Consider the following 27,799-nt stretch of genomic DNA (forward strand, 5'->3'; position numbering starts at 1 on the left):
GAGATGTAGAATCACTAGTCCTGGTTCAACCAGTCAATTACAATCACCATTACAGGTCCATTACAGGTCCATTACAATCACTATTACAGGTCCATTACAATCACCATTACAGGTCAATTACAATCACCATTACAGGTCCATTACAATCACCATTACAGGTCCATTACAATCACCATTACAGGTCAATTACAATCACCATTACAGGTCCATTACAATCACCATTACAGGTCCATTACAATCACCATTACAGGTCCATTACAATCACCATTACAGGTCCATTACAATCACCATTACAGGTCCATTACAATCACCATTACAGGTCCATTACAATCACCATCACAGGCTATTTTGTTGAAGAATACTATTTTTTTTGTGCTTATGTATTAATGTTTTCCAGTATTCATCTACTCCCTCTACTAATCCCTAATCCTCTCTGAGGTAACTGAATAGTGATTTCCATCTGGTATTTATGCATCCGTGTGTGTTTGTGTTTGTTCAGTTATGAGCCAAACAGCTACAAATGGTTGAATGTGACTTCCTTTTCCCAGTTCCCACAACCCCCCACTACACTTCTCTTGCACATCATCCCAACCTCGATTCCTAAAAGGGCCTTCATGTGTCCCTTGGTTTCCACTGCAGCCAATATCCCCCGGCCTAATTGGTTCAATTTGTTTCTTCCCCTTTGTCTGCATTGGTGCCGGTGTTAACCCTCCATGCAGATTATAGTGGTGATGGAACTCTCTTTCTAATTTACACACCCTTCAAGACATTATTGTCTTATTGAACCAATCGTATTGATAAAGATAATGAACTCTTGATTAGGACTTAAGGGGAAAAAAACATAACAGTTCGACACAGCATGCGAACACACACACACACACACACACACACACACACACACACACACACACACACACACACACACACACACACACACACACACACACACACACACACACACACACACACACACACACTTTCATTGCCTCTTAGTTTTTAATAACCTAGTCATAACCTAGCAATAATATTTAACACCATTATCTGGGACAGTTACTACTACAATATCCCAACTCAACCCCTGGGTATTCCCACAGAGAGAGTCGACTGCATAATGTGACTACTACTGAATATACATGGAGGAACTGTATAGATTTTGCTTCACAACTTATTCTGCTCTACTGCATGTGAGGAACAGTCATAAGTTGTAGTTGTTGTTGTGGTAATTGTCTCAGTGGGTTAAACTGCTATCCTTGACCCATGACTACATGAGACTGGGTGACTAGAGGAGAGGCATTCACAGCAGAGGACTTTGTTGTTCCTGTGTGGGTGGAAAGAGAGGGGGGAGGGAGAAACAGTGAAGGGGGGATGGAGTGAGAGAGAGAGATCACCAGTTAAGTGTTTTCCCTATGTGCCTGAAGGCTGGGAAAGATTGATAACACTCTGGTGATGACGTGACATTGCCATCGCGGTGTGTGTGTGTGTTCCTGTGTGTGAACGTGTGTTCTGCACCAGTCCCTATCTCTCTTTCTTATGAAACCCTCACACAGAGCACACAGGGGTGACATTAGAAAACCCAGAGCTGTCTCATCTGAGGCCAACAGCAAACCCTTTAAACCCAGTGTTTTTACAACACACTAAGACCTGCTCCTCACATAAAACACATCCAAAGTGTTACGGAAGGAAGATAGATAAATCACGGTCTAAACAGCATTCATATCCTCTAAAGAACAATTGTTCATTAAAATATGCATTCGTTTGATTATGTGAATGTAAATACAATTCCTGACTGGGGTTTACTGATAAAAATGAATGATTTTTGTAATCTATGGAGAGGGTCTTTCATTCAGAGGACTGGATGTGACAGGGCTATTGTGATGGAAATCAATGGGATGCGGTGAGAGGAAAAGAAAAGACAGGGAATCTCCTTAGTGATTATGCTCCTCCCTCCTTCCCTCTCTCTTCCCTCCCTCCCTCCCTCCCTCCCTCCCTCCCTCCAGGCCCACAGTGACGAGGCAGTCCGTGTGTGTCTGCGGGAGCGGGGCCAGGAGGTGCTGGTGCTCCAGAGAGTGTCGTCACAGCGGCCAGCCCCCTCTGCATCGGCCAGGGGAGGGGGGAGACCAGAGGAGGGGGACAGGAGGTAAGCCTCTCTGTCGCTCCGCTTTCACCCCTCCCTCTCACTCTCTCTCTTTCCGCCCTCCTTCTAGTCGTTCTCCTCCTCAGTCTCCACACACACACACACACACACACACATACACTTCTAAACACAGGCGGCGTGTGCTTGCATTGCAGCTCACAGCACACAGATGGATGGAGCTAGCGTGTGTGTGAGAGAGAGTGAGTAAGCCGGGAGTGAGCCGTAGCTGGCTGACTGGCTGACTGGCTGACTGGCTGACTGGCTGTGTAGACACAGGGGAGAGTGTCACCGTCTCAGGCTGGGTGTGGAGAACTCTCTCTGGGGTAGGGAGACCACAGGACCAGGGTTCTCCCAGGGCTCTATAGCAGCTGCAGCAGGTGGACAGCTAGGCGGATGGGCCAATGGGTGGCTGAGGGAAGGCATGCAGCAGTAACCACGGCAACAGTGTTACCGGCTGTAAGGGGCACAGGGACATGCTGAGGATGGGCACTCGGCCGCGGCCACCCCCGGACCTGCGGCAGCGGGAGGAGGGCAGGCTGCTGGCAGCGGTGGCTCTGGTGGAGCAGGAGGAGGATGAGGAGGAAGACTCAGAGGAAGGCAGCAGTGGAAGCGGGGGCAGTGACAGCGCCAGCTGGGCAGAGGAAGGGGCCAAGGCCACCAAAGTCCCCACCTTCGATGTCCCCTACTTCCGCTACATAGACGAGGAGGAGTCAGAGGGAGAGGGGGATGGACAGGAGGTGTGGAGCAGCAGTCGCTCTCTGTCCTCCATCGAGGACGACTCGTCCAGTGACAGTGTTGTCTCTGACAGGTACGTGGTGGTGTCAGGGACCCCAGAGAAGATCCTAGAACACCTGCTGTCTGTCCTGAGGCTGGACAACCACCGTGATGACCAGGAGAACACACAGCAGACTAAGGAGTCAGGTCAGTCACTTACCCCCCCAAATCAATATTTCTTGGCCTCTGGCTACTACTTTTAATCTATGTTAATCTATGTTAATCTATGCTAAACTATGTGAATATTTTTAAAGAGGCGTGAGAGAGATAGACTGTTCATATTTTATTGTATATTTCACTTTTGTTTATTATCTATTTCACTTGCTTTGGCAATGTAAACATATGTTTCCCATGCCAATAAAGCCCCTTAAATTGAAGAGAGAGAGAGAGAGAGCGAGAGAGAGGAGTGTCTCTTACTAAAGAGGGATAAATGACTATGTATGGTGATGAGGAAATAGGGTGATAGAGAAAGAGAGAGACTAGATTGAGAGAGATAAAGTGAGAGATGCAGGCTGCTCCTGGGAGAGTGATATATAGAGCGTTGGTAAATGGGAGAAGAGAGGTGGGAGGCTGATATATAGAGCAGTGGGAGATGAAAGAAGGGAGATGGGAGACTGATACATAGAGCAGTGGGAAATGGGAGAAGGGAGAAGGGAGGCTGATATACAGAGCAGTGGGAGATGACAGAAGAGAGGCTGATATACAGAGCAGTGGGAGATGGGAGAAGGGAGATGGGAGGCTGATATATAGAGCAGTGGGAAATGGGAGATGGGAGGCTGATATATAGAGCAGTGGGAGATGGGAGAAGGAAGAAGGGAGGCTGATATACAGAGCAGTGGGAGATAGGAGAAGGAAGAAGGGAGGCTGATATACAGAGCAGTGGGAGATAGGAGAAGGAAGAAGGGAGGCTGATATACAGAGCAGTGGGAGATGGGAGAAGGGAGAATGATATATAGAGCAGTGGGAGATGGGAGATAGATGCAGCCGGTCCAAGATTAGTTCCCTATCAGGCTGCCTGCTCCATGCCTTGCTCCTGCCAGACCACATCATTGCTCATTCTGATGAGTAAGTGTGTGTTTGTGGCGTCACTGAACTTATCTGAACACTTAGACCTTCTCTAGAGGTCACGAGAATCACGAGCAAATGCAAGAAGCAGTGTAGAGGACGTATCAGGAAATTGTGATTTTTGAGTCAATTTGATGTTCAGATCGGTGTTCTATAAGCAGGGGATAGGGACTCAGCTCTGTATGTCCCAATGAGACACTGATCGCCTGACAAAGATCCTTCATACAGTAACTCCAGAGTCCATTCAGTCCTGGCTCCTCTAAACTAGTCATCACTCTCTCCTCTCCCTCCCTGTTTTCTCCCCCTACCCTCGCTCTCTCTCTGTTCATTCTGCAACCCTGCTAATGCTACTGTTGGGGCCCTGGGCGGCTCTCACTGCTCCCTCCAGAATAACAAGGGGGGGAGATCATACGGGATAATATGGAATCTCAGCTTCACTAAAAACCATGCAACTATAAAATATTGTCTCTACTAAACCTGTCATGAGGAGATGGTGATGTTCTGATGAGAAGTCATTTGCTTCACGAAGGCAGCCGGCCATGTGAAGACATATGGCTATGTTCCAAATGGTACCCTGTTCTCTAAGTAGTGCACTACTTAGGGAATAGGATGCCATTTAGGACGTTGTAGTCAATGTGTTGGGGGTTGATGATAAGCAGAGCTAATATAAATCTCCTCATATATAATTGATATCTCAATGAAGTGAAAAGAACAATCTTTACAAATATAATATGCAAGCTGCTATAGCTGTTGAGGGTTAGTTCCCAGATACCCAGGCTAACCCAGACATTATAAAGAATGCAAAAGATATCTTTCTGCCAGAGAGCACTTTTTTTAAAGAACACCACAGGCATGTTTGAGGAAGATGTGATCACCATAAGCCGATAATGTAATGTACAGCTCTACACATCATTGTATTCTACTATATACCTTATCCCAGTGTTATTCAAAGTCGGGGTCATGACCCTTAGTGGGGTCACGGGGGAACCCCCCCGCCCCACCAAAAAAATGAACTGTTTTTTGGGGGGGAACAAAGAAATAAGAGTACAGATTACTGTATGGGACAATATACACATGTTTTTGAGAAAGATAATGACACTTAATTTTATTGAGTAAATGTATCTATTGGTTTCTTTTAATTTTGAAGATCATTTTTTGATGTAAAACCTAAATGTACCGATTTCAAGCTTGCGTCATTGGATTTGGGGTGGGGTCTCGAGAAGTTACGGGATCCCAACTGAAACAGTTTGAATACCACTGCTCTTGTCAAATGTAGTACACTATAAAGGGAATAGGGTACCATGTGGGATGCAACCATCGCTCAGTGTTGGGTAGTGTTCACACTTGCCTTCTCTCCCTGAGCCAAACCTCTGAGTGCTGCTATTGATTCCCCCTCAGCACAGATTCACTCATTACCAGAAAGTACACATCACAAAACAAACAAAGTCCAACTGGAACATTGTGTTACCATCTACTTAACGAGAGAAGAGATTGTCAACAAAGAAGATTGATGTTTTGGTTTGAGGTCTGTCCTGTTCACTAACGAGCAGACTGATTCTTAACCCATAATGCATTGCAATTCTGCTTCTGTGGAATGTGTCCCAAATGGCATCCTACTCCCTATAGTGCACTACTGTTGACCCGAGCTCTCTTTAAAAGTAGTGCACTACAAAAGGAATAGGGGAACATTTAGGACACACGCATGGTAGGCCTAGATTCTTTTTAATGTGTTATTTTTAATAATCAGACCACTGCATTATGCACACGTTGTTGTATGTGATTCAATGCCTTCATTATGAATCTACAGTGGGGGGAAAAAGTATTTGATCCCCTGCTGATTTTGTATGTTTGCCCACTTACAAAGAAATTATCAGTCTATAATTATAATGGTAGGTTTATATGAACAGTGAGAGACAGAATAACAACAAAAAAATCCAGAAAAACGCATGTCAAAAATGTTATAAAATGATTTTCATTTTAATGAGGGAAATAAGTATTTGACCCCTCTGCAAAACATGACTTAGTACTTGGTGGCAAAACCCTTGTTGGCAATCACAGAGTTCAGACGTTTCTTGTAGTTGGCCACCAGGTTTGCACACATCTCAGGAGGGATTTTGTCCCACTCCTCTTTGCAGATCTTCTCCAAGTCATTAAGGTTTCAAGGCTGACGTTTGGCAACTTGAACCTTCAGCTCCCTCCACAGATTTTCTATGGGATTAAGGTCTGGAGACTGGCTAGGCCACTCCAGGACCTTAATGTGCTTCTTCTTGAGCCACTCCTTTGTTGCCTTGGCCATGTGTTTTGGGTCATTGTCATGCTGGAATACCCATCCATGACCCATTTTCAATGCCCTGGCTGAGGGAAGGAGGTTCTCACCCAAGATTTGACAGTACATGGCCCCGTCAAATGATGCGGTGAAGTTGTCCTGTCCCCTTAGCAGAAAAACACCCCCAAAGCATAATGTTTCCACCTCCATGTTTGATGGTGGAGATGGTGTTCTTGGGGTCATAGGCAGCATTCCTCCACCTCCAAACACGGCGAGTTGAGTTGATGCCAAAGAGCTCTATTTTGGTCTCATCTGACCACAACAATTTCACCAGTTGTCCTCTGAATCATTCAATGTTCATTGGCAAACTTCAGACCGGCATGTATATGTATTCTTGAGCAGGGGGACCTTGCGGGCGCTGCAGGATTTCAGTCCTTCACTGCGTAGTGTGTTAATAATTGTTTTCTTGGTGACTATGGTCCCAGCTGCCTTGAGATCATTGACAAGATCCTCCCGTGTAGTTCTGGGCTGATTCCTCACCGTTCTCATGATCATTGCAACTCCACGAGGTGAGATCTTGCATGGAGCCCCAGGCCGAGGGAGATTGACAGTTATTTTGTGTTTCTTCCATTTGCGAATAATCGCACCAAATGTTGTCACCTTCTCACCAAGCTGCTTGGCGATGGTCTTGTAGCCCATTCCAGCTTTGTGTAGGTCTACAATCTTGTCCCAGACATCCTTGGAGAGCTCTTTGGTCTTGGCCATGGTGGAGAGTTTGGAATCTGATTGATTGATTGCTTCTGTGGACAGGTGTCTTTTATACAGGTAACAAGCTGCGGTTAGGAGCACTCCCTTTAAGAGTGTGCTCCTGATCTCAGCTCATTACAGGTATTAAAGACACCTGGGAGCCAGAAATCTTTCTGATTGAGAGGGGGTCAAATACTTATTTCCCTCATTAAAATGCAAATCAATTTATAACATTTTTAACATGCGTTTTTCTGGATTTTTTTGTTTCTTTGTCAGTGGGCAAACATACAAAATCAGCAGGGGATCAAATACTTTTTTCCCCCACTGTATGTAATTGCTCTCTGGTGTATTGTCAGAGATGACTACTGGTATAATATCAGAGATGACTACTGGTGTATTGTCAGAGATGACTACTGGTATAATATCAGAGATGACTACTGGTATAATATCAGAGATGACTACTGGTGTATTATCAGAGATGACTACTGGTATAATATCAGAGATGACTACTGGTGTATTGTCAGAGATGACTGCTGGTATAATATCAGAGATGACTACTGGTACATTATCAGAGATGACTGCTGGTATAATTTCAGAGATGACTGCTTATTGAAATGCATAGCTGGGATGCTTGTTGTGTAATGGGAAAGTAAATCTGGTTTGACGTGAGTGTTTGGATGAAGTCATGGCTATTGTATGATAGATTTGCATGCACATGCTACAGTAATATAATAATCGCACACTTACAATTTTACTTACATATTCATTCCACGTTAGCTTTCTCTTCCAAGTAACTTTACTTGTAGGGAGAATATGAATAGATATCAATGCCCATAGTACATAGAGATATAGATGAATAACATCAATGTACAATTTCTCATGCAATTTGCATGCAAATCCATTTGCTTCTTTCTCTCCTTCCTCGATTAAGTGGAAGATATGGACTGTGTCCTCAACTAATCTCTCCCTGGTCAAGTTCTAGTGGTAGTAACAGGGGCTGTGGGCCTATCTGTGCTGTGTTCAGTGAAGTAAAGGCAGAACAGAGTCTGTGTCCCAAATGGCACCCTATACCCTATGTAGCGTACTACTTCTGACCAAAGCCCTATGGACACTGGTCAGAAGTAATGCACTATAAAGGGAAAAGGGTGCCATTTGGGACACAGAGAGATTGACTGACCGTTGGTTAATAGAATAGAGTCTATGTCCCCAGGCCATTCACTGATCCTGCAGACTGCTTCAGCATGAAAACAGTAAGGAGGAAGACCTGGGCTCTTATTGTAGTTAGCTGTGAGTAATATTTATAATGTAAGAGATATTTCCAGCATGGCTAGACTTGCAAAATGATGGTAACTTTCCTAATATTCCTAGGAATTCTGTTTGGAGGATTCTGGACTTCCTGCTTCTATCCTCCTGAATCCAGGATCTTTCAAACTGGGATTTCAGGAAAACCTGAGAATTTTACAAGCCCAAGCATTGCTCAGCCCATAGCCTATTCTTTCATTTGCTGTGGTTTCCTAAAGCGTCTTAGGGCTAGGCCCCTTTTTTCTCCACATCCTGTCTGAATGACGTGCCCGAAGTAAACTGCCTGTAGCTCAGGCCCTGAAGCCAGGATATGCATATAATGTTAAAATAATGTAAGAGAATATAACACAATAGATATGGTAGGAGAAAATGCTGAACGAGTGGATTACTCAAATCGATGGCGCCAACTAAACAAACTTTTTGGGATATAAAGAAGGATTTTAACTAACAAAACAACACAACATGTTATAGCTGGGACCATTTGGATGACAGATCAGAGGAAGATTTTCAAAAAGTAACTGAACATTTAATCGTTATTTGTGAATGTATGAAACCTGTGCCCGTGGAAAGATATTTTGATGTGTGGCGCCATCCTCAAACAATCGCATGGCATGTTTTTGCTGTAATAGTTACTGTAAAATCGGACAGTGCAGTTAGATTAACAGGAATTTAAGCTTTCAGCCGATATAAGACACTTATATGTACATAAAGGTTTAAAATCCATAATATTTAAGATTATTTATTTGAATTGCGCCCTCCAGTTTCACCGCTAGTGGGACTCCTATTTCTAACATTGCAGGATTACAGTAGTTATTGCCGTTGGACCTCACCATACATACGAGTTGGATTTTCTCTTTTTAATGTAATATTTTTTGTACAAGCAGGGAGACTCATTTCAGGATGTCATGGGACGATTGGAGCCATCTTCTCATAGAAGATAACTTACCCTGGTTCAAATCCAGGCTTTATCACAACTGGCCGTGATTGGGAGACCCATAGGGCGGCGTACAATTGGCCCAGTGTCGTCTGGGTTTCACAATTGTACGCCGACATTGTAAATAAGAATTAGTTCTTAACTGACTTGCCAGTTAAATAAAGGTTACATAAAAAATAGAGTGTTTTTATGGATACTCCTCAGACTGGGGTCAGTTCAGGGTTATCTGGAATGAACAGACACAAGAGATGTAATGTCGTACCAGCAGCACAAGAGGTGTGTATGTGTGTATGTTTCTCTTTTTAATGTAATATTTTTTGTATAAGCAGGAAGACTCATTTCAGGATGCCATGGTACTATTGACCTAAATATGCCACGAGAGCAGAGTGCTTCATACTGTAGAGAAGTACATGATGGGAAGCAGAACCTGCTAATGAGCTAAGCCTCTTGCAGAGTCTAGCCCCATCCCATAATTAAATATTCATTGGCTGGTTTAGGCATCCTATTCCCTATAGTGCAACTGTTTTGGCCAGGTGCCAATTAAGACGCAATAGTTTTAATAACTCATAGAAGACGGCTTGGCCTGCTCAGTGGATAGTAGTGTTTATTATGGATACTGCTGGCCCATCCTACAGCTCAGTGGATAGTAGTGTTTATTATGGATACTGCTGGCCCATCCTACAGCTCAGTGGATAGTAGTGTTTATTATGGATACTGCTGGCCCATCCTACAGCTCAGTGCGTAGTAGTGTTTATTATGGATACTGCTGGTCCATCCTACAGCTCAGTGGATAGTAGTGTTTATTATGGATACTGCTGGTCCATCCTACAGCTCAGTGGATAGTAGTGTTTATTATGGATACTGCTGGCCAATCCTACAGCTCAGTGGGTATTAGTATTTAATATGGATACTGCTGGCCCATCCTACAGCTCAGTGGATAGTAGTGTTTATTATGGATACTGCTGGTCCATCCTACAGCTCAGTGGATAGTAGTGTTTATTATGGATACTGCTGGCTCATCCTACAGCTCAGTGGGTGTTAGTGTTTATTATGGATACTGCCGGTCCATCCTACAGCTCAGTGGATAGTAGTGTTTATTATGGATACTGCTGGCCCATCCTACAGCTCAGTGGATAGTAGTGTTTATTATGGATACTGCTGGCCCATCCTACAGCTCAGTGGGTATTAGTGTTTATTATGGATACTGCTGGCCCATCCTACAGCTCAGTGGGTATTAGTATTTATTATGGATACTGCTGGTCCATCCTAAAGCTCAGTGAGTATTAGTGTTTATTATGGATACTGCTGGACCATCCTACAGCTCAGTGGATAGTAGTGTTTATTATGGATACTGCTGGCCCATCCGACAGCTCAGTGGATAGTAGTGTTTATTATGGATACTGCCGGTCCATCCTACAGCTCAGTGGATAGTAGTGTTTATTATGGATACTGCTGGCCCATCCTACAGCTCAGTGGATAGTAGCGTTTATTATGGATACTGCTGGCCCATCCTACAGCTAATGGGTATTAGTGTTTATTATGGATACTGCTGGTCCATCCTACAGCTCAGTGGATAGTAGTATGTATTATGGATACTGCTGACCCATCCTACAGCTCAGTGGGTATTAGTGTTTATTATGGATGCTGCTGGCCCATCCATTATTATGGATACTGCTGGCCCATCCTACAGCTCAGTGGATAGTAGTGTTTATTATGGATACTGCTGGCCCATCCTACAGCTCAGTGGATAGTAGTGTTTATTATGGATACTGCTCAGACGGGTCAGGTCAGTGGATAGTAGTGTTTATTATGGATACTGCTCAGACGGGTCAGGCCAGTGGATAGTAGTGTTTATTATGGATACTGCTCAGACGGGTCAGCTCAGTGGATAGTAGTGTTTTTTATGGATACTGCTCAGACGGGTCAGCTCAGTGGATAGTAGTGTTTATTATGGATACTGCTGGCCCATCCTACAGCTCAGTGGATAGTGGTGTTTATTATGGATACTGCTGGCCCATCCTACAGCTCAGTGGATAGTAGTGTTTATTATGGATACTGCTGGCCCATCCTACAGCTCAGTGGATAGTAGTGTTTATTATGGACACTGCTGGCCCATCCTACAGCTCAGTGGATAGTAGTGTTTATTATGGATACTGCTGGCCCATCCTACAGCTCAGTGGATAGTAGTGTTTATTATGGATACTGCTGGTCCATCCTACAGCTCAGTGGATAGTAGTGTTTATTATGGATACTGCTGGCCCATCCTACAGCTCAGTGGGTATTAGTGTTTATTATGGATACTGCTGGCCCATCCTACAGCTCAGTGGATAGTGGTGTTTATTATGGATACTGCTGGCCCATCCTACAGCTCAGTGGATAGTAGTGTTTATTATGGATACTGCTGGCCCATCCTACAGCTCAGTGGATAGTAGTGTTTATTATGGATACTGCTGGCCCATCCTACAGCTCAGTGGATAGTAGTGTTTATTATGGATACTGCTGGCCCATCCTACAGCTCAGTGGATAGTAGTGTTTATTATGGATACTGCTGGTCCATCCTACAGCTCAGTGGATAGTAGTGTTTATTATGGATACTGCTGGCCCATCCTACAGCTCAGTGGGTATTAGTGTTTATTATGGATACTGCTGGCCCATCCTACAGCTCGGTGGATAGTAGTGTTTATTATGGATACTGCTGGCCCATCCTACAGCTCAGTGGGTATTAGTGTTTATTATGGATACTGCTGGTCCATCCTACAGCTCAGTGGATAGTAGTGTTTATTATGGATACTGCTGGCCCATCCTACAGCTCAGTGGATAGTAGTGTTTATTATGGATACTGCAGGCCCATCCTACAGCTCAGTGGGTAGTAGTGTTTATTATGGATACTGCTGGCCCATCCTACAGCTCAGTGGGTATTAGTGTTTATTATGGATACTGCTGGCCCATCCTACAGCTCAGTGGATAGTAGTGTTTATTATGGATACTGCTCAGACAGGTCAGGTCAGTGGATAATAGTGTTTCTTATGGATACTGCTCAGACGGGTCAGGTCAGTGGATAGTTGTGTTTATTATGTATACTGCTCAGACGGGTCAGGTCAGTGGATAGGTGCTTTTATTATGGATACTGCTCAGACGGGTCAGGTCAGTGGATAGCAGTGTTTATTATGTATACTGCTCAGACGGGTCAGCTCAGTGGATAGTAGTGTTTATTATGGATACTGCTCAGACGGGTCAGGTCAGTGGATAGTAGTGTTTATTATGGATACTGCTCAGACGGATCAGGTCAGTGGATAGTAGTGTTTATTATGGATACTGCTCAGACGGGTCAGGTCAGTGGATAGTAGTGTTTATTATGGATACTGCCGGTCGATCCTACAGCTCAGTGGATAGTAGTGTTTATTATGGATACTGCTGACCCATCCTACAGCTCATTGGGTATTAGTGTTTATTATGGATACTGCTGGTCCATCCTACAGCACAGTGGATAGTAGTGTTTATTATGGATACTGCTGGCCCATCCTACAGCTCAGTGGATAGTAGTGTTTATTATGGATACTGCTGGTCCATCCTACAGCTCAGTGGGTATTACTGTTTATTATGGATACTGCAGGCCCATCCTACAGCTCAGTGGGTAGTAGTGTTTATTATGGATACTGCTGGCCCATCCTACAGCTCAGTGGGTATTAGTGTTTATTATGGATACTGCTGGCCCATCCTACAGCTCAGTGGATATTAGTGTTTATTATGGATACTGCTGGTCCATTCTACAGCTCAGTGGATAGTAGTGTTTATTATGGATACTGCTGGACCATCCTACAGCTCAGTGGGTGTTAGTGTTTATTATGGATACTGCTGGTCCATCCTACATCTCAGTGGATAGTAGTGTTTATTATGGATACTGCTGGCCCATCCTACAGCTCAGTGGATAGTAGTGTTTATTTTGGATACTGCTGGCCAATCCTACAGCTCAGTGGGTATTAGTGTTTATTATGGATACTGCTGGCCCATCCTACAGCTCAGTGGGTATTAGTATTTATTATGGATAGTGCTGGTCCATCCTAAAGCTCAGTGCATAGTAGTGTTTATTATGGATACTGCTGGCCCATCCTACAGCTCAGTGGATAGTAGTGTTTATTATGGATACTGCTGGCCCATCCTACAGCTCAGTGGATAGTAGTGTTTATTATGGATACTGCTGGCCCATCCTACAGCTCAGTGGATAGTAGTGTTTATTATGGATACTGCTGGCCCATCCTACAGCTCAGTGGATAGTAGTGTTTATTATGGATACTGCTGGCCCATCCTAGAGCTCAGTGGATAGTAGTGTTTATTATGGATACTGCTGGCCCATCCTACAGCTCGGTGGATAGTAGTGTTTATTATGGATACTGCTGGCCCATCCTACAGCTCAGTGGGTATTAGTGTTTATTATGGATACTGCTGGTCCATCCTACAGCTCAGTGGATAGTAGTGTTTATTATGGATACTGCTGGCCCATCCTACAGCTCAGTGGATAGTAGTGTTTATTATGGATACTGCAGGCCCATCCTACAGCTCAGTGGGTAGTAGTGTTTATTATGGATACTGCTGGCCCATCCTACAGCTCAGTGGGTATTAGTGTTTATTATGGATACTGCTGGCCCATCCTACAGCTCAGTGGATAGTAGTGTTTATTATGGATACTGCTCAGACAGGTCAGGTCAGTGGATAATAGTGTTTCTTATGGATACTGCTCAGACGGGTCAGGTCAGTGGATAGTTGTGTTTATTATGTATACTGCTCAGACGGGTCAGGTCAGTGGATAGGTGCTTTTATTATGGATACTGCTCAGACGGGTCAGGTCAGTGGATAGCAGTGTTTATTATGTATACTGCTCAGACGGGTCAGCTCAGTGGATAGTAGTGTTTATTATGGATACTGCTCAGACGGGTCAGGTCAGTGGATAGTAGTGTTTATTATGGATACTGCTCAGACGGATCAGGTCAGTGGATAGTAGTGTTTATTATGGATACTGCTCAGACGGGTCAGGTCAGTGGATAGTAGTGTTTATTATGGATACTGCCGGTCGATCCTACAGCTCAGTGGATAGTAGTGTTTATTATGGATACTGCTGACCCATCCTACAGCTCATTGGGTATTAGTGTTTATTATGGATACTGCTGGTCCATCCTACAGCACAGTGGATAGTAGTGTTTATTTTGGATACTGCTGGCCCATCCTACAGCTCAGTGGATAGTAGTGTTTATTATGGATACTGCTGGTCCATCCTACAGCTCAGTGGGTATTACTGTTTATTATGGAGGTACTGCAGGCCCATCCTACAGCTCAGTGGGTAGTAGTGTTTATTATGGATACTGCTGGCCCATCCTACAGCTCAGTGGGTATTAGTGTTTATTATGGATACTGCTGGCCCATCCTACAGCTCAGTGGATATTAGTGTTTATTATGGATACTGCTGGTCCATCCTACAGCTCAGTGGATAGTAGTGTTTATTATGGATACTGCTGGACCATCCTACAGCTCAGTGGGTGTTAGTGTTTATTATGGATACTGCTGGTCCATCCTACATCTCAGTGGATAGTAGTGTTTATTATGGATACTGCTGGCCCATCCTACAGCTCAGTGGATAGTAGTGTTTATTTTGGATACTGCTGGCCAATCCTACAGCTCAGTGGGTATTAGTGTTTATTATGGATACTGCTGGCCCATCCTACAGCTCAGTGGGTATTAGTATTTATTATGGATAGTGCTGGTCCATCCTAAAGCTCAGTGCATAGTAGTGTTTATTATGGATACTGCTGGCCCATCCTACAGCTCAGTGGATAGTAGTGTTTATTATGGATACTGCTGGCCCATCCTACAGCTCAGTGGATAGTAGTGTTTATTATGGATACTGCTGGCCCATCCTACAGCTCAGTGGATAGTAGTGTTTATTATGGATACTGCTGGCCCATCCTACAGCTCAGTGGATAGTAGTGTTTATTATGGATACTGCTGGCCCATCCTAGAGCTCAGTGGATAGTAGTGTTTATTATGGATACTGCTGGCCCATCCTACAGCTCAGTGGATAGTAGTGTTTATTATGGATACTGCTGGCCCATCCTACAGCTCAGTGGATAGTAGTGTTTATTATGGATACTGCTGGCCCATCCTACAGCTCAGTGGATAGTAGTGTTTATTATGGATACTGCTGGCCCATCCTACAGCTCAGTGGATAGTAGTGTTTATTATGGATACTGCTGGTCCATCCTACAGCTCAGTGGATAGTAGTGTTTATTATGGATACTGCTGGCCCATCCTACAGCTCAGTGGGTATTAGTGTTTATTATGGATACTGCTGGCCCATCCTACAGCTCGGTGGATAGTAGTGTTTATTATGGATACTGCTGGCCCATCCTACAGCTCAGTGGATAGTAGTGTTTATTATGGATGCTGCTGGCCCATCCTTTATTATGGAAACTGCTGGCCCATCCTACAGCTCAGTGGATAGTAGTGTTTATTATGGATACTGCTGGCCCATCCTACAGCTCAGTGGATAGTAGTGTTTATTATGGATACTGCTGGCCCATCCTACAGCTCAGTGGATAGTAGTGTTTATTATGGATACTGCTGGACCATCCTACAGCTCAGTGGATAGTAGTGTTTATTACGGATACTGCTGGTCCATCCTACAGCTCAGTGGGTATTAGTGTTTATTATGGATACTGCTGGTCCATCCTACAGCTCAGTGGATAGTAGTGTTTATTATGGATACTGCTCAGACGGGTCAGGTCAGTGGATAGTAGTGTTTATTATGGATACTGCTCAGACGGGTCAGGTCAGTGGATAGTTGTGTTTATTATGTATACTGCTCAGACGGGTCAGGTCAGTGGATAGTAGTGTTTATTATGGATACTGCTCAGACGGGTCAGGTCAGTGGATAGCAGTGTTTATTATTGATACTTCTCAGACAGGTCAGCTCAGTGGATAGTAGTTTATTATGGATACTGCTCAGACGGGTCAGGTCAGTGGATAGTAGTGTTTATTATGGATACTGCTCAGACGGGTCAGGTCAGTGGATTGTAGTGTTTATTATGGATACTGCTCAGACGGGTCAGGTCAGTGGATTGTAGTGTTTATTATGGATACTGCTCAGACGGTCAGGTCAGTGGATAGTGGTGTTTATTATGGATACTGCTGGCCCATCCTACAGCTCAACGGGTATTAGTGTTTATTATGGATACTGCTGGTCCATCCTACAGCTCAGTGGATAGTAGTGTTAATTATGGATACTGCTGGCCCATCCTACAGCTCAGTGGATAGTAGTGTTTATTATGGATACTGCCGGTCCATCCTACAGCTCAGTGGATAGTAGTGTTTATTATGGATACTGCTGGTCCATCCTACAGCTCAGTGGGTATTAGTGTTTATTATGGATACTGCTGGCCCATCCTACAGCTCAGTGGATAGTAGTGTTTATTATGGATACCGCAGGCCCATCGTACAGCTCAGTGGGTAGTAGTGTTTATTATGGATACTGCTGGCCCATCCTACAGCTCAGTGGATAGTGGTGTTTATTATGGATACTGCTGGCCCATCCTACAGCTCAGTGGATAGTAGTGTTTATTATGGATACTGCTGGCCAATCCTACAGCTCAGTGGATAGTAGTGTTTATTATGGATACTGCAGGCCCATCCTGCAGCTCAGTGGATAGTAGTGTTTATTATGGATACTGCTGACCCATCCTACAGCTCAGTGGATAGTAGTGTTTATTATGGATACTGCTGGCCCATCCTACAGCTCAGTGGATAGTAGTGTTTATTATGGATACTGCTCAGACAGGTCAGGTCAGTGGATAGTAGTGTTTATTATGGATACTGCTCAGACGGGTCAGGTCAGTGGATAGTAGTGTTTATTATGGATACTGCTCAGACGGGTCAGGTCAGTGGATTGTAGTGTTTATTATGGAAACTGCTCAGACGGGTCAGGTCAGTGGATTGTAGTGTTTATTATGGATACTGCTCAGACGGGTCAGGTCAGTGGATAGTAGTGTTTATTATGGATACTGCTCAGACGGGTCAGGTCAGTGGATAGTAGTGTTTATTATGGATACTGCCGGTCCATCCTACAGCTCAGTGGATAGTAGTGTTTATTATGGATACTGCTGACCCATCCTACAGCTCAGTGGATAGTAGTGTTTATTATGGATACTGCTGGTCCATCCTACAGCTCAGTGGATAGTAGTGTTTATTATGGATACTGCTGGCCCATACTACAGCTCAGTGGGTATTAGTGTTTATTATGGATACTGCTGGCCCATCCTACAGCTCAGTGGATAGTAGTGTTTATTATGGATACTGCTGGCCCATCCTACAGGTCAGTGGGTATTAGTGTTTATTATGGATACTGCTGGTCCATCCTACAGCTCAGTGGATAGTAGTATGTATTATGGATACTGCTGACCCATCCTACAGCTCAGTGGGTATTAGTGTTTATTATGGATGCTGCTGGCCCATCCTTTATTATGGATACTGCTGGCCCATCCTACAGCTCAGTGGATAGTAGTGTTTATTATGGATACTGCTGGCCCATCCTACAGCTCAGTGGATAGTAGTGTTTATTATGGATACTGCTGGCCCATTCTACAGCTCAGTGGATAGTGGTGTTTATTATGGATACTGCAGGCCCATCCTGCAGCTCAGTGGATAGTAGTGTTTATTATGGATACTGCTCAGACGGGTCAGGTCAGTGGATAGTAGTGTTTATTATGGATACTGCTCAGACGGGTCAGGTCAGTGGATTGTAGTGTTTATTATGGAAACTGCTCAGACGGGTCAGGTCAGTGGATTGTAGTGTTTATTATGGATACTGCTCAGACGGGTCAGGTCAGTGGATAGTAGTGTTTATTATGGATACTGCTCAGACGGGTCAGGTCAGTGGATAGTAGTGTTTATTATGGATACTGCCGGTCCATCCTACAGCTCAGTGGATAGTAGTGTTTATTATGGATACTGCTGACCCATCCTACAGCTCAGTGGATAGTAGTGTTTATTATGGATACTGCTGGTCCATCCTACAGCTCAGTGGATAGTAGTGTTTATTATGGATACTGCTGGCCCATACTACAGCTCAGTGGGTATTAGTGTTTATTATGGATACTGCTGGCCCATCCTACAGCTCAGTGGATAGTAGTGTTTATTATGGATACTGCTGGCCCATCCTACAGGTCAGTGGGTATTAGTGTTTATTATGGATACTGCTGGTCCATCCTACAGCTCAGTGGATAGTAGTATGTATTATGGATACTGCTGACCCATCCTACAGCTCAGTGGGTATTAGTGTTTATTATGGATGCTGCTGGCCCATCCTTTATTATGGATACTGCTGGCCCATCCTACAGCTCAGTGGATAGTAGTGTTTATTATGGATACTGCTGGCCCATCCTACAGCTCAGTGGATAGTAGTGTTTATTATGGATACTGCTGGCCCATTCTACAGCTCAGTGGATAGTGGTGTTTATTATGGATACTGCAGGCCCATCCTGCAGCTCAGTGGATAGTAGTGTTTATTATGGATACTGCTGGCCCATCCTACAGCACAGCGGGTATTAGTGTTTATTATGGATACTGCTGGTCCATCCTACAGCTCAGTGGATAGTAGTGTTTATTATGGATACTGCTGGCCCATCCTACAGCTCAGTGGGTATTAGTGTTTATTATGGATACTGCTGGCCCATCCTACAGCTCAGTGGGTATTAGTATTTATTATGGATAGTGCTGGTCCATCCTAAAGCTCAGTGCATAGTAGTGTTTATTATGGATACTGCTGGCCCATCCTACAGCTCAGTGGATAGTAGTGTTTATTATGGATACTGCTGGCCCATCCTACAGCTCAGTGGATAGTAGTGTTTATTATGGATACTGCTGGCCCATCCTACAGCTCAGTGGATAGTAGTGTTTATTATGGATACTGCTGGCCCATCCTACAGCTCAGTGGATAGTAGTGTTTATTATGGATACTGCTGGCCCATCCTACAGCTCAGTGGATAGTAGTGTTTATTATGGATACTGCTGGCCCATCCTACAGCTCAGTGGATAGTAGTGTTTATTATGGATACTGCTGGCCCATCCTACAGCTCAGTGGATAGTAGTGTTTATTATGGATACTGCTGGCCCATCCTACAGCTCAGTGGATAGTAGTGTTTATTATGGATACTGCTCAGACAGGTCAGGTCAGTGGATAGTAGTGTTTATTATGGATACTGCTCAGACGGGTCAGGTCAGTGGATAGTAGTGTTTATTATGGATACTTCTCAGACGGGTCAGGTCAGTGGATTGTAGTGTTTATTATGGAAACTGCTCAGACGGGTCAGGTCAGTGGATTGTAGTGTTTATTATGGATACTGCTCAGACGGGTCAGGTCAGTGGATAGTAGTGTTTATTATGGATACTGCTCAGACGGGTCAGGTCAGTGGATAGTAGTGTTTATTATGGATACTGCCGGTCCATCCTACAGCTCAGTGGATAGTAGTGTTTATTATGGATACTGCTGACCCATCCTACAGCTCAGTGGATAGTAGTGTTTATTATGGATACTGCTGGTCCATCCTACAGCTCAGTGGATAGTAGTGTTTATTATGGATACTGCTGGCCCATACTACAGCTCAGTGGGTATTAGTGTTTATTATGGATACTGCTGGCCCATCCTACAGCTCAGTGGATAGTAGTGTTTATTATGGATACTGCTGGCCCATCCTACAGGTCAGTGGGTATTAGTGTTTATTATGGATACTGCTGGTCCATCCTACAGCTCAGTGGATAGTAGTATGTATTATGGATACTGCTGACCCATCCTACAGCTCAGTGGGTATTAGTGTTTATTATGGATGCTGCTGGCCCATCCTTTATTATGGATACTGCTGGCCCATCCTACAGCTCAGTGGATAGTAGTGTTTATTATGGATACTGCTGGCCCATCCTACAGCTCAGTGGATAGTAGTGTTTATTATGGATACTGCTGGCCCATTCTACAGCTCAGTGGATAGTGGTGTTTATTATGGATACTGCAGGCCCATCCTGCAGCTCAGTGGATAGTAGTGTTTATTATGGATACTGCTGGCCCATCCTACAGCTCAGCGGGTATTAGTGTTTATTATGGATACTTCTGGTCCATCCTACAGCTCAGTGGATAGTAGTGTTTATTATGGATACTGCTGGCCCATCCTACAGCTCAGTGGGTATTAGTGTTTATTATGGATACTGCTGGCCCATCCTACAGCTCAGTGGGTATTAGTATTTATTATGGATAGTGCTGGTCCATCCTAAAGCTCAGTGCATAGTAGTGTTTATTATGGATACTGCTGGCCCATCCTACAGCTCAGTGGATAGTAGTGTTTATTATGGATACTGCTGGCCCATCCTACAGCTCAGTGGATAGTAGTGTTTATTATGGATACTGCTGGCCCATCCTACAGCTCAGTGGATAGTAGTGTTTATTATGGATACTGCTGGCCCATCCTACAGCTCAGTGGATAGTAGTGTTTATTATGGATACTGCTGGCCCATCCTACAGCTCAGTGGATAGTAGTGTTTATTATGGATACTGCTGGCCCATCCTACAGCTCAGTGGATAGTAGTGTTTATTATGGATACTGCTGGTCCATCCTACAGCTCAGTGGATAGTAGTGTTTATTATGGATACTGCTGGCCCATCCTACAGCTCAGTGGGTATTAGTGTTTATTATGGATACTGCTGGCCCATCCTACAGCTCAGTGGATAGTAGTGTTTATTATGGATACTGCTGGCCCATCCTACAGCTCAGTGGATAGTAGTGTTTATTATGGTTACTGCTGGCCCATCCTACAGCTCAGTGGGTATTAGTGTTTATTATGGATACTGCTGGTCCATCCTACAGCTCAGTGGATAGTAGTATGTATTATGGATACTGCTGACCCATCCTACAGCTCAGTGGGTATTAGTGTTTATTATGGATGCTGCTGGCCCATCCTTTATTATGGAAACTGCTGGCCCATCCTACAGCTCAGTGGATAGTAGTGTTTATTATGGATAATGCTGGCCCATCCTACAGCTCACTGGATAGTAGTGTTTATTATGGATACTGCTGGCCCATCCTACAGCTCAATGGATAGTAGTGTTTATTATGGATACTGCTGGCCCATCCTACAGCTCAGTGGATAGTAGTGTTTATTACGGATACTGCTGGTCCATCCTACAGCTCAGTGGGTATTAGTGTTTATTATGGATACTGCTGGTCCATCCTACAGCTCAGTGGATAGTAGTGTTTATTATGGATACTGCTCAGAATGGTCAGGTCAGTGGATAGTAGTGTTTATTATGGATACTGCTCAGACGGGTCAGGTCAGTGGATAGTTGTGTTTATTATGTATACTGCTCAGACGGGTCAGGTCAGTGGATAGTAGTGTTTATTATGGATACTGCTCAGACGGGTCAGGTCAGTGGATAGCAGTGTTTATTATTGATACTTCTCAGACGGGTCAGCTCAGTGGATAGTAGTTTATTATGGATACTGCTCAGACGGGTCAGGTCAGTGGATAGTAGTGTTTATTATGGATACTGCTCAGACGGGTCAGGTCAGTGGATAGCAGTGTTTATTATGGATACTGCTCAGACGGGTCAGGTCAGTGCATAGTAGTGTTTATTATGGATACTGCTCAGACGGGTCAGGTCAGTGGATAGTAGTGTTTATTATGGATACTGCTCAGACGGATCAGGTCAGTGGATAGTAGTGTTTATTATGGATACTGCTGGTCCATCCTACAGTTCAGTGCATAGTAGTGTTTATTATGGATACTGCTGACCCATCCTACAGCTCAGTGGGTATTAGTGTTTATTATGGATACTGCTGGCCCATCCTACAGCTCAGTGGGTATTAGTGTTTATTATGGATACTGCTGGCCCATCCTACAGCTCAGTGGGTATTAGTGTTAATTATGGATACTGCTGGTCCATCCTACAGCTCAGTGGATAGTAGTGTTTATTATGGATACTGCTCAGACGGGTCAGGTCAGTGGATAGTAGTGTTTATTATGGATACTGCTCAGACGGGTCAGGTCAGTGGATAGTAGTGTTTATTATGGATACTGCTCAGACGGGTCAGCTCAGTGGATAGTGGTGTTTATTATGGATACTGCTGGCCCATCCTACAGCTCAGTGGATAGTAGTGTTTATTATGGATACTGCTGGCCAATCCTACAGCTCAGTGGATAGTAGTGTTTATTATGGATACTGCAGGCCCATCCTGCAGCTCAGTGGATAGTAGTGTTTATTAAGGATACTGCTGACCCATCCTACAGCTCAGTGGGTATTAGTGTTTATTATGGATACTGCTGGCCCATCCTACAGCTCAGTGGGTATTAGTGTTTATTATGGATACTGCTGGTCCATCCTACAGCTCAGTGGATAGTAGTGTTTATTATGGATACTGCTCAGACGGGTCAGGTCAGTGGATAGTAGTGTTTATTATGGATACTGCTCAGACGGGTCAGGTCAGTGGATAGTAGTGTTTATTATGGATACTGCTCAGACGGGTCAGGTCAGTGGATAGTAGTGTTTATTATGGATACTGCCGGTCCATCCTACAGCTCAGTGGATAGTAGTGTTTATTATGGATACTGCTGACCCATCCTACAGCTCAGTGGATAGTAGTGTTTATTATGGATACTGCTGGTCCATCTTACAGCTCAGTGGGTAGTAGTGTTTATTATGGATACTGCTGGCCCATCCTACAGCTCAGTGGATAGTAGTGTTTATTATGGATACTGCTCAGACAGGTCAGGTCAGTGGATAGTAGTGTTTATTATGGATACTGCTCAGACGGGTCAGGTCAGTGGATTGTAGTGTTTATTATGGATACTGCTCAGACGGGTCAGGTCAGTGGATTGTAGTGTTTATTATGGATACTGCTCAGACGGTCAGGTCAGTGGATAGTGGTGTTTATTATGGATACTGCTGGCCCATCCTACAGCTCAGCGGGTATTAGTGTTTATTATGGATACTGCTGGTCCATCCTACAGCTCAGTGGATAGTAGTGTTAATTATGGATACTGCTGGCCCATCCTACAGCTCAGTGGATAGTAGTGTTTATTATGGATACTGCCGGTCCATCCTACAGCTCAGTGGATAGTAGTGTTTATTATGGATACTGCTGGTCCATCCTACAGCTCAGTGGGTATTAGTGTTTATTATGGATACTGCTGGCCCATCCTACAGCTCAGTGGATAGTAGTGTTTATTATGGATACCGCAGGCCCATCCTGCAGCTCAGTGGATAGTAGTGTTTATTATGGATACTGCTGACCCATCCTACAGCTCAGTGGATAGTAGTGTTTATTATGGATACTGCAGGCCCATCCTGCAGCTCAGTGGATAGTAGTGTTTATTATGGATACTGCTGACCCATCCTACAGCTCAGTGGATAGTAGTGTTTATTATGGATACTGCTGGCCCATCCTACAGCTCAGTGGATAGTAGTGTTTATTATGGATACTGCTCAGACAGGTCAGGTCAGTGGATAGTAGTGTTTATTATGGATACTGCTCAGACGGGTCAGGTCAGTGGATAGTAGTGTTTATTATGGATACTGCTCAGACGGGTCAGGTCAGTGGATTGTAGTGTTTATTATGGATACTGCTCAGACGGGTCATGTCAGTGGATTGTAGTGTTTATTATGGATACTGCTCAGACGGGTCAGGTCAGTGGATAGTAGTGTTTATTATGGATACTGCTCAGACGGGTCAGGTCAGTGGATAGTAGTGTTTATTATGGATACTGCCGGTCCATCCTACAGCTCAGTGGATAGTAGTGTTTATTATGGATACTGCTGACCCATCCTACAGCTCAGTGGATAGTAGTGTTTATTATGGATACTGCTGGTCCATCCTACAGCTCAGTGGATAGTAGTGTTTATTATGGATACTGCTGGCCCATACTACAGCTCAGTGGGTATTAGTGTTTATTATGGATACTGCTGGCCCATCCTACAGCTCAGTGGATAGTAGTGTTTATTATGGATACTGCTGGCCCATCCTACAGGTCAGTGGGTATTAGTGTTTATTATGGATACTGCTGGTCCATCCTACAGCTCAGTGGATAGTAGTATGTATTATGGATACTGCTGACCCATCCTACAGCTCAGTGGGTATTAGTGTTTATTATGGATGCTGCTGGCCCATCCTTTATTATGGATACTGCTGGCCCATCCTACAGCTCAGTGGATAGTAGTGTTTATTATGGATACTGCTGGCCCATCCTACAGCTCAGTGGATAGTAGTGTTTATTATGGATACTGCTGGCCCGTCCTACAGCTCAGTGGATAGTGGTGTTTATTATGGATACTGCTGGCCCATCCTACAGCTCAGTGGATAGTAGTGTTTATTATGGATACTGCTGGCCCATCCTACAGCTCAGTGGATAGTAGTGTTTATTATGGATACTGCAGGCCCATCCTGCAGCTCAGTGGATAGTAGTGTTTATTATGGATACTGCTGGCCCATCCTACAGCTCAGCGGGTATTAGTGTTTATTATGGATACTGCTGGTCCATCCTACAGCTCAGTGGATAGTAGTGTTTATTATGGATACTGCTGGCCCATCCTACAGCTCAGTGGATAGTAGTGTTTATTATGGATACTGCCGGTCCATCCTACAGCTCAGTTGATAGTAGTGTTTATTATGGATACTGCTGGTCCATCCTACAGCTCAGTGGGTATAAGTGTTTATTATGGATACTGCTGGCCCATCCTACAGCTCAGTGGATAGTAGTGTTTATTATGGATACCGCAGGCCCATCGTACAGCTCAGTGGGTAGTAGTGTTTATTATGGATACTGATGGCCCATCCTACAGCTCAGTGGATAGTGGTGTTTATTATGGATACTGCTGGCCCATCCTACAGCTCAGTGGATAGTAGTGTTTATTATGGATACTGCTGACCCATCCTACAGCTCAGTGGATAGTAGTGTTTATTATGGATACTGCTGGTCCATCCTACAGCTCAGTGGGTAGTAGTGTTTATTATGGATACTGCTGGCCCATCCTACAGCTCAGTGGATAGTAGTGTTTATTATGGATACTGCTCAGACAGGTCAGGTCAGTGGATAGTAGTGTTTATTATGGATACTGCTCAGACGGGTCAGGTCAGTGGATAGTAGTGTTTATTATGGATACTGCTCAGACGGGTCAGGTCAGTGGATAGCAGTGTTTATTATTGATACTTCTCAGACGGGTCAGCTCAGTGGATAGTAGTTTATTATGGATACTGCTCAGACGGGTCAGGTCAGTGGATAGTAGTGTTTATTATGGATACTGCTCAGACGGGTCAGGTCAGTGGATAGCAGTGTTTATTATGGATACTGCTCAGACGGGTCAGGTCAGTGCATAGTAGTGTTTATTATGGATACTGCTCAGACGGGTCAGGTCAGTGGATAGTAGTGTTTATTATGGATACTGCTCAGACGGATCAGGTCAGTGGATAGTAGTGTTTATTATGGATACTGCTGGTCCATCCTACAGTTCAGTGCATAGTAGTGTTTATTATGGATACTGCTGACCCATCCTACAGCTCAGTGGGTATTAGTGTTTATTATGGATACTGCTGGCCCATCCTACAGCTCAGTGGGTATTAGTGTTTATTATGGATACTGCTGGCCCATCCTACAGCTCAGTGGGTATTAGTGTTAATTATGGATACTGCTGGTCCATCCTACAGCTCAGTGGATAGTAGTGTTTATTATGGATACTGCTCAGACGGGTCAGGTCAGTGGATAGTAGTGTTTATTATGGATACTGCTCAGACGGGTCAGGTCAGTGGATAGTAGTGTTTATTATGGATACTGCTCAGACGGGTCAGCTCAGTGGATAGTGGTGTTTATTATGGATACTGCTGGCCCATACTACAGCTCAGTGGATAGTAGTGTTTATTATGGATACTGCTGGCCAATCCTACAGCTCAGTGGATAGTAGTGTTTATTATGGATACTGCAGGCCCATCCTGCAGCTCAGTGGATAGTAGTGTTTATTAAGGATACTGCTGACCCATCCTACAGCTCAGTGGGTATTAGTGTTTATTATGGATACTGCTGGCCCATCCTACAGCTCAGTGGGTATTAGTGTTTATTATGGATACTGCTGGTCCATCCTACAGCTCAGTGGATAGTAGTGTTTATTATGGATACTGCTCAGACGGGTCAGGTCAGTGGATAGTAGTGTTTATTATGGATACTGCTCAGACGGGTCAGGTCAGTGGATAGTAGTGTTTATTATGGATACTGCTCAGACGGGTCAGGTCAGTGGATAGTAGTGTTTATTATGGATACTGCCGGTCCATCCTACAGCTCAGTGGATAGTAGTGTTTATTATGGATACTGCTGACCCATCCTACAGCTCAGTGGATAGTAGTGTTTATTATGGATACTGCTGGTCCATCTTACAGCTCAGTGGGTAGTAGTGTTTATTATGGATACTGCTGGCCCATCCTACAGCTCAGTGGATAGTAGTGTTTATTATGGATACTGCTCAGACAGGTCAGGTCAGTGGATAGTAGTGTTTATTATGGATACTGCTCAGACGGGTCAGGTCAGTGGATTGTAGTGTTTATTATGGATACTGCTCAGACGGGTCAGGTCAGTGGATTGTAGTGTTTATTATGGATACTGCTCAGACGGTCAGGTCAGTGGATAGTGGTGTTTATTATGGATACTGCTGGCCCATCCTACAGCTCAGCGGGTATTAGTGTTTATTATGGATACTGCTGGTCCATCCTACAGCTCAGTGGATAGTAGTGTTAATTATGGATACTGCTGGCCCATCCTACAGCTCAGTGGATAGTAGTGTTTATTATGGATACTGCCGGTCCATCCTACAGCTCAGTGGATAGTAGTGTTTATTATGGATACTGCTGGTCCATCCTACAGCTCAGTGGGTATTAGTGTTTATTATGGATACTGCTGGCCCATCCTACAGCTCAGTGGATAGTAGTGTTTATTATGGATACCGCAGGCCCATCCTGCAGCTCAGTGGATAGTAGTGTTTATTATGGATACTGCTGACCCATCCTACAGCTCAGTGGATAGTAGTGTTTATTATGGATACTGCAGGCCCATCCTGCAGCTCAGTGGATAGTAGTGTTTATTATGGATACTGCTGACCCATCCTACAGCTCAGTGGATAGTAGTGTTTATTATGGATACTGCTGGCCCATCCTACAGCTCAGTGGATAGTAGTGTTTATTATGGATACTGCTCAGACAGGTCAGGTCAGTGGATAGTAGTGTTTATTATGGATACTGCTCAGACGGGTCAGGTCAGTGGATAGTAGTGTTTATTATGGATACTGCTCAGACGGGTCAGGTCAGTGGATTGTAGTGTTTATTATGGATACTGCTCAGACGGGTCATGTCAGTGGATTGTAGTGTTTATTATGGATACTGCTCAGACGGGTCAGGTCAGTGGATAGTAGTGTTTATTATGGATACTGCTCAGACGGGTCAGGTCAGTGGATAGTAGTGTTTATTATGGATACTGCCGGTCCATCCTACAGCTCAGTGGATAGTAGTGTTTA

At 44.3% G+C, this 27,799-nt stretch overlaps 1 protein-coding gene across 1 annotated transcript in view; it reads left to right on the forward strand.

Annotated features, from left to right (window-relative positions):
- The window catches only part of LOC106596065 (rap guanine nucleotide exchange factor 5), a 107,308-nt gene that overhangs the window by 13,414 nt on the left and 66,095 nt on the right, over positions 1-27,799 (forward strand). Inside the window, exons 2-3 of the mRNA XM_082975792.1 lie at positions 1,998-2,137; positions 2,943-3,055. Of these exons, the coding sequence (XP_082831918.1) occupies positions 1,998-2,137; positions 2,943-3,055 (253 nt within the window). The remainder of the gene's footprint in view (positions 1-1,997; positions 2,138-2,942; positions 3,056-27,799) is intronic.

The sequence above is a fragment of the Salmo salar genome, chromosome 05, assembly GCF_965601325.2.
Source record: "Salmo salar chromosome 05, fSalSal1, whole genome shotgun sequence".
In the NCBI taxonomy this organism is placed as follows: domain Eukaryota; kingdom Metazoa; phylum Chordata; class Actinopteri; order Salmoniformes; family Salmonidae; genus Salmo; species Salmo salar.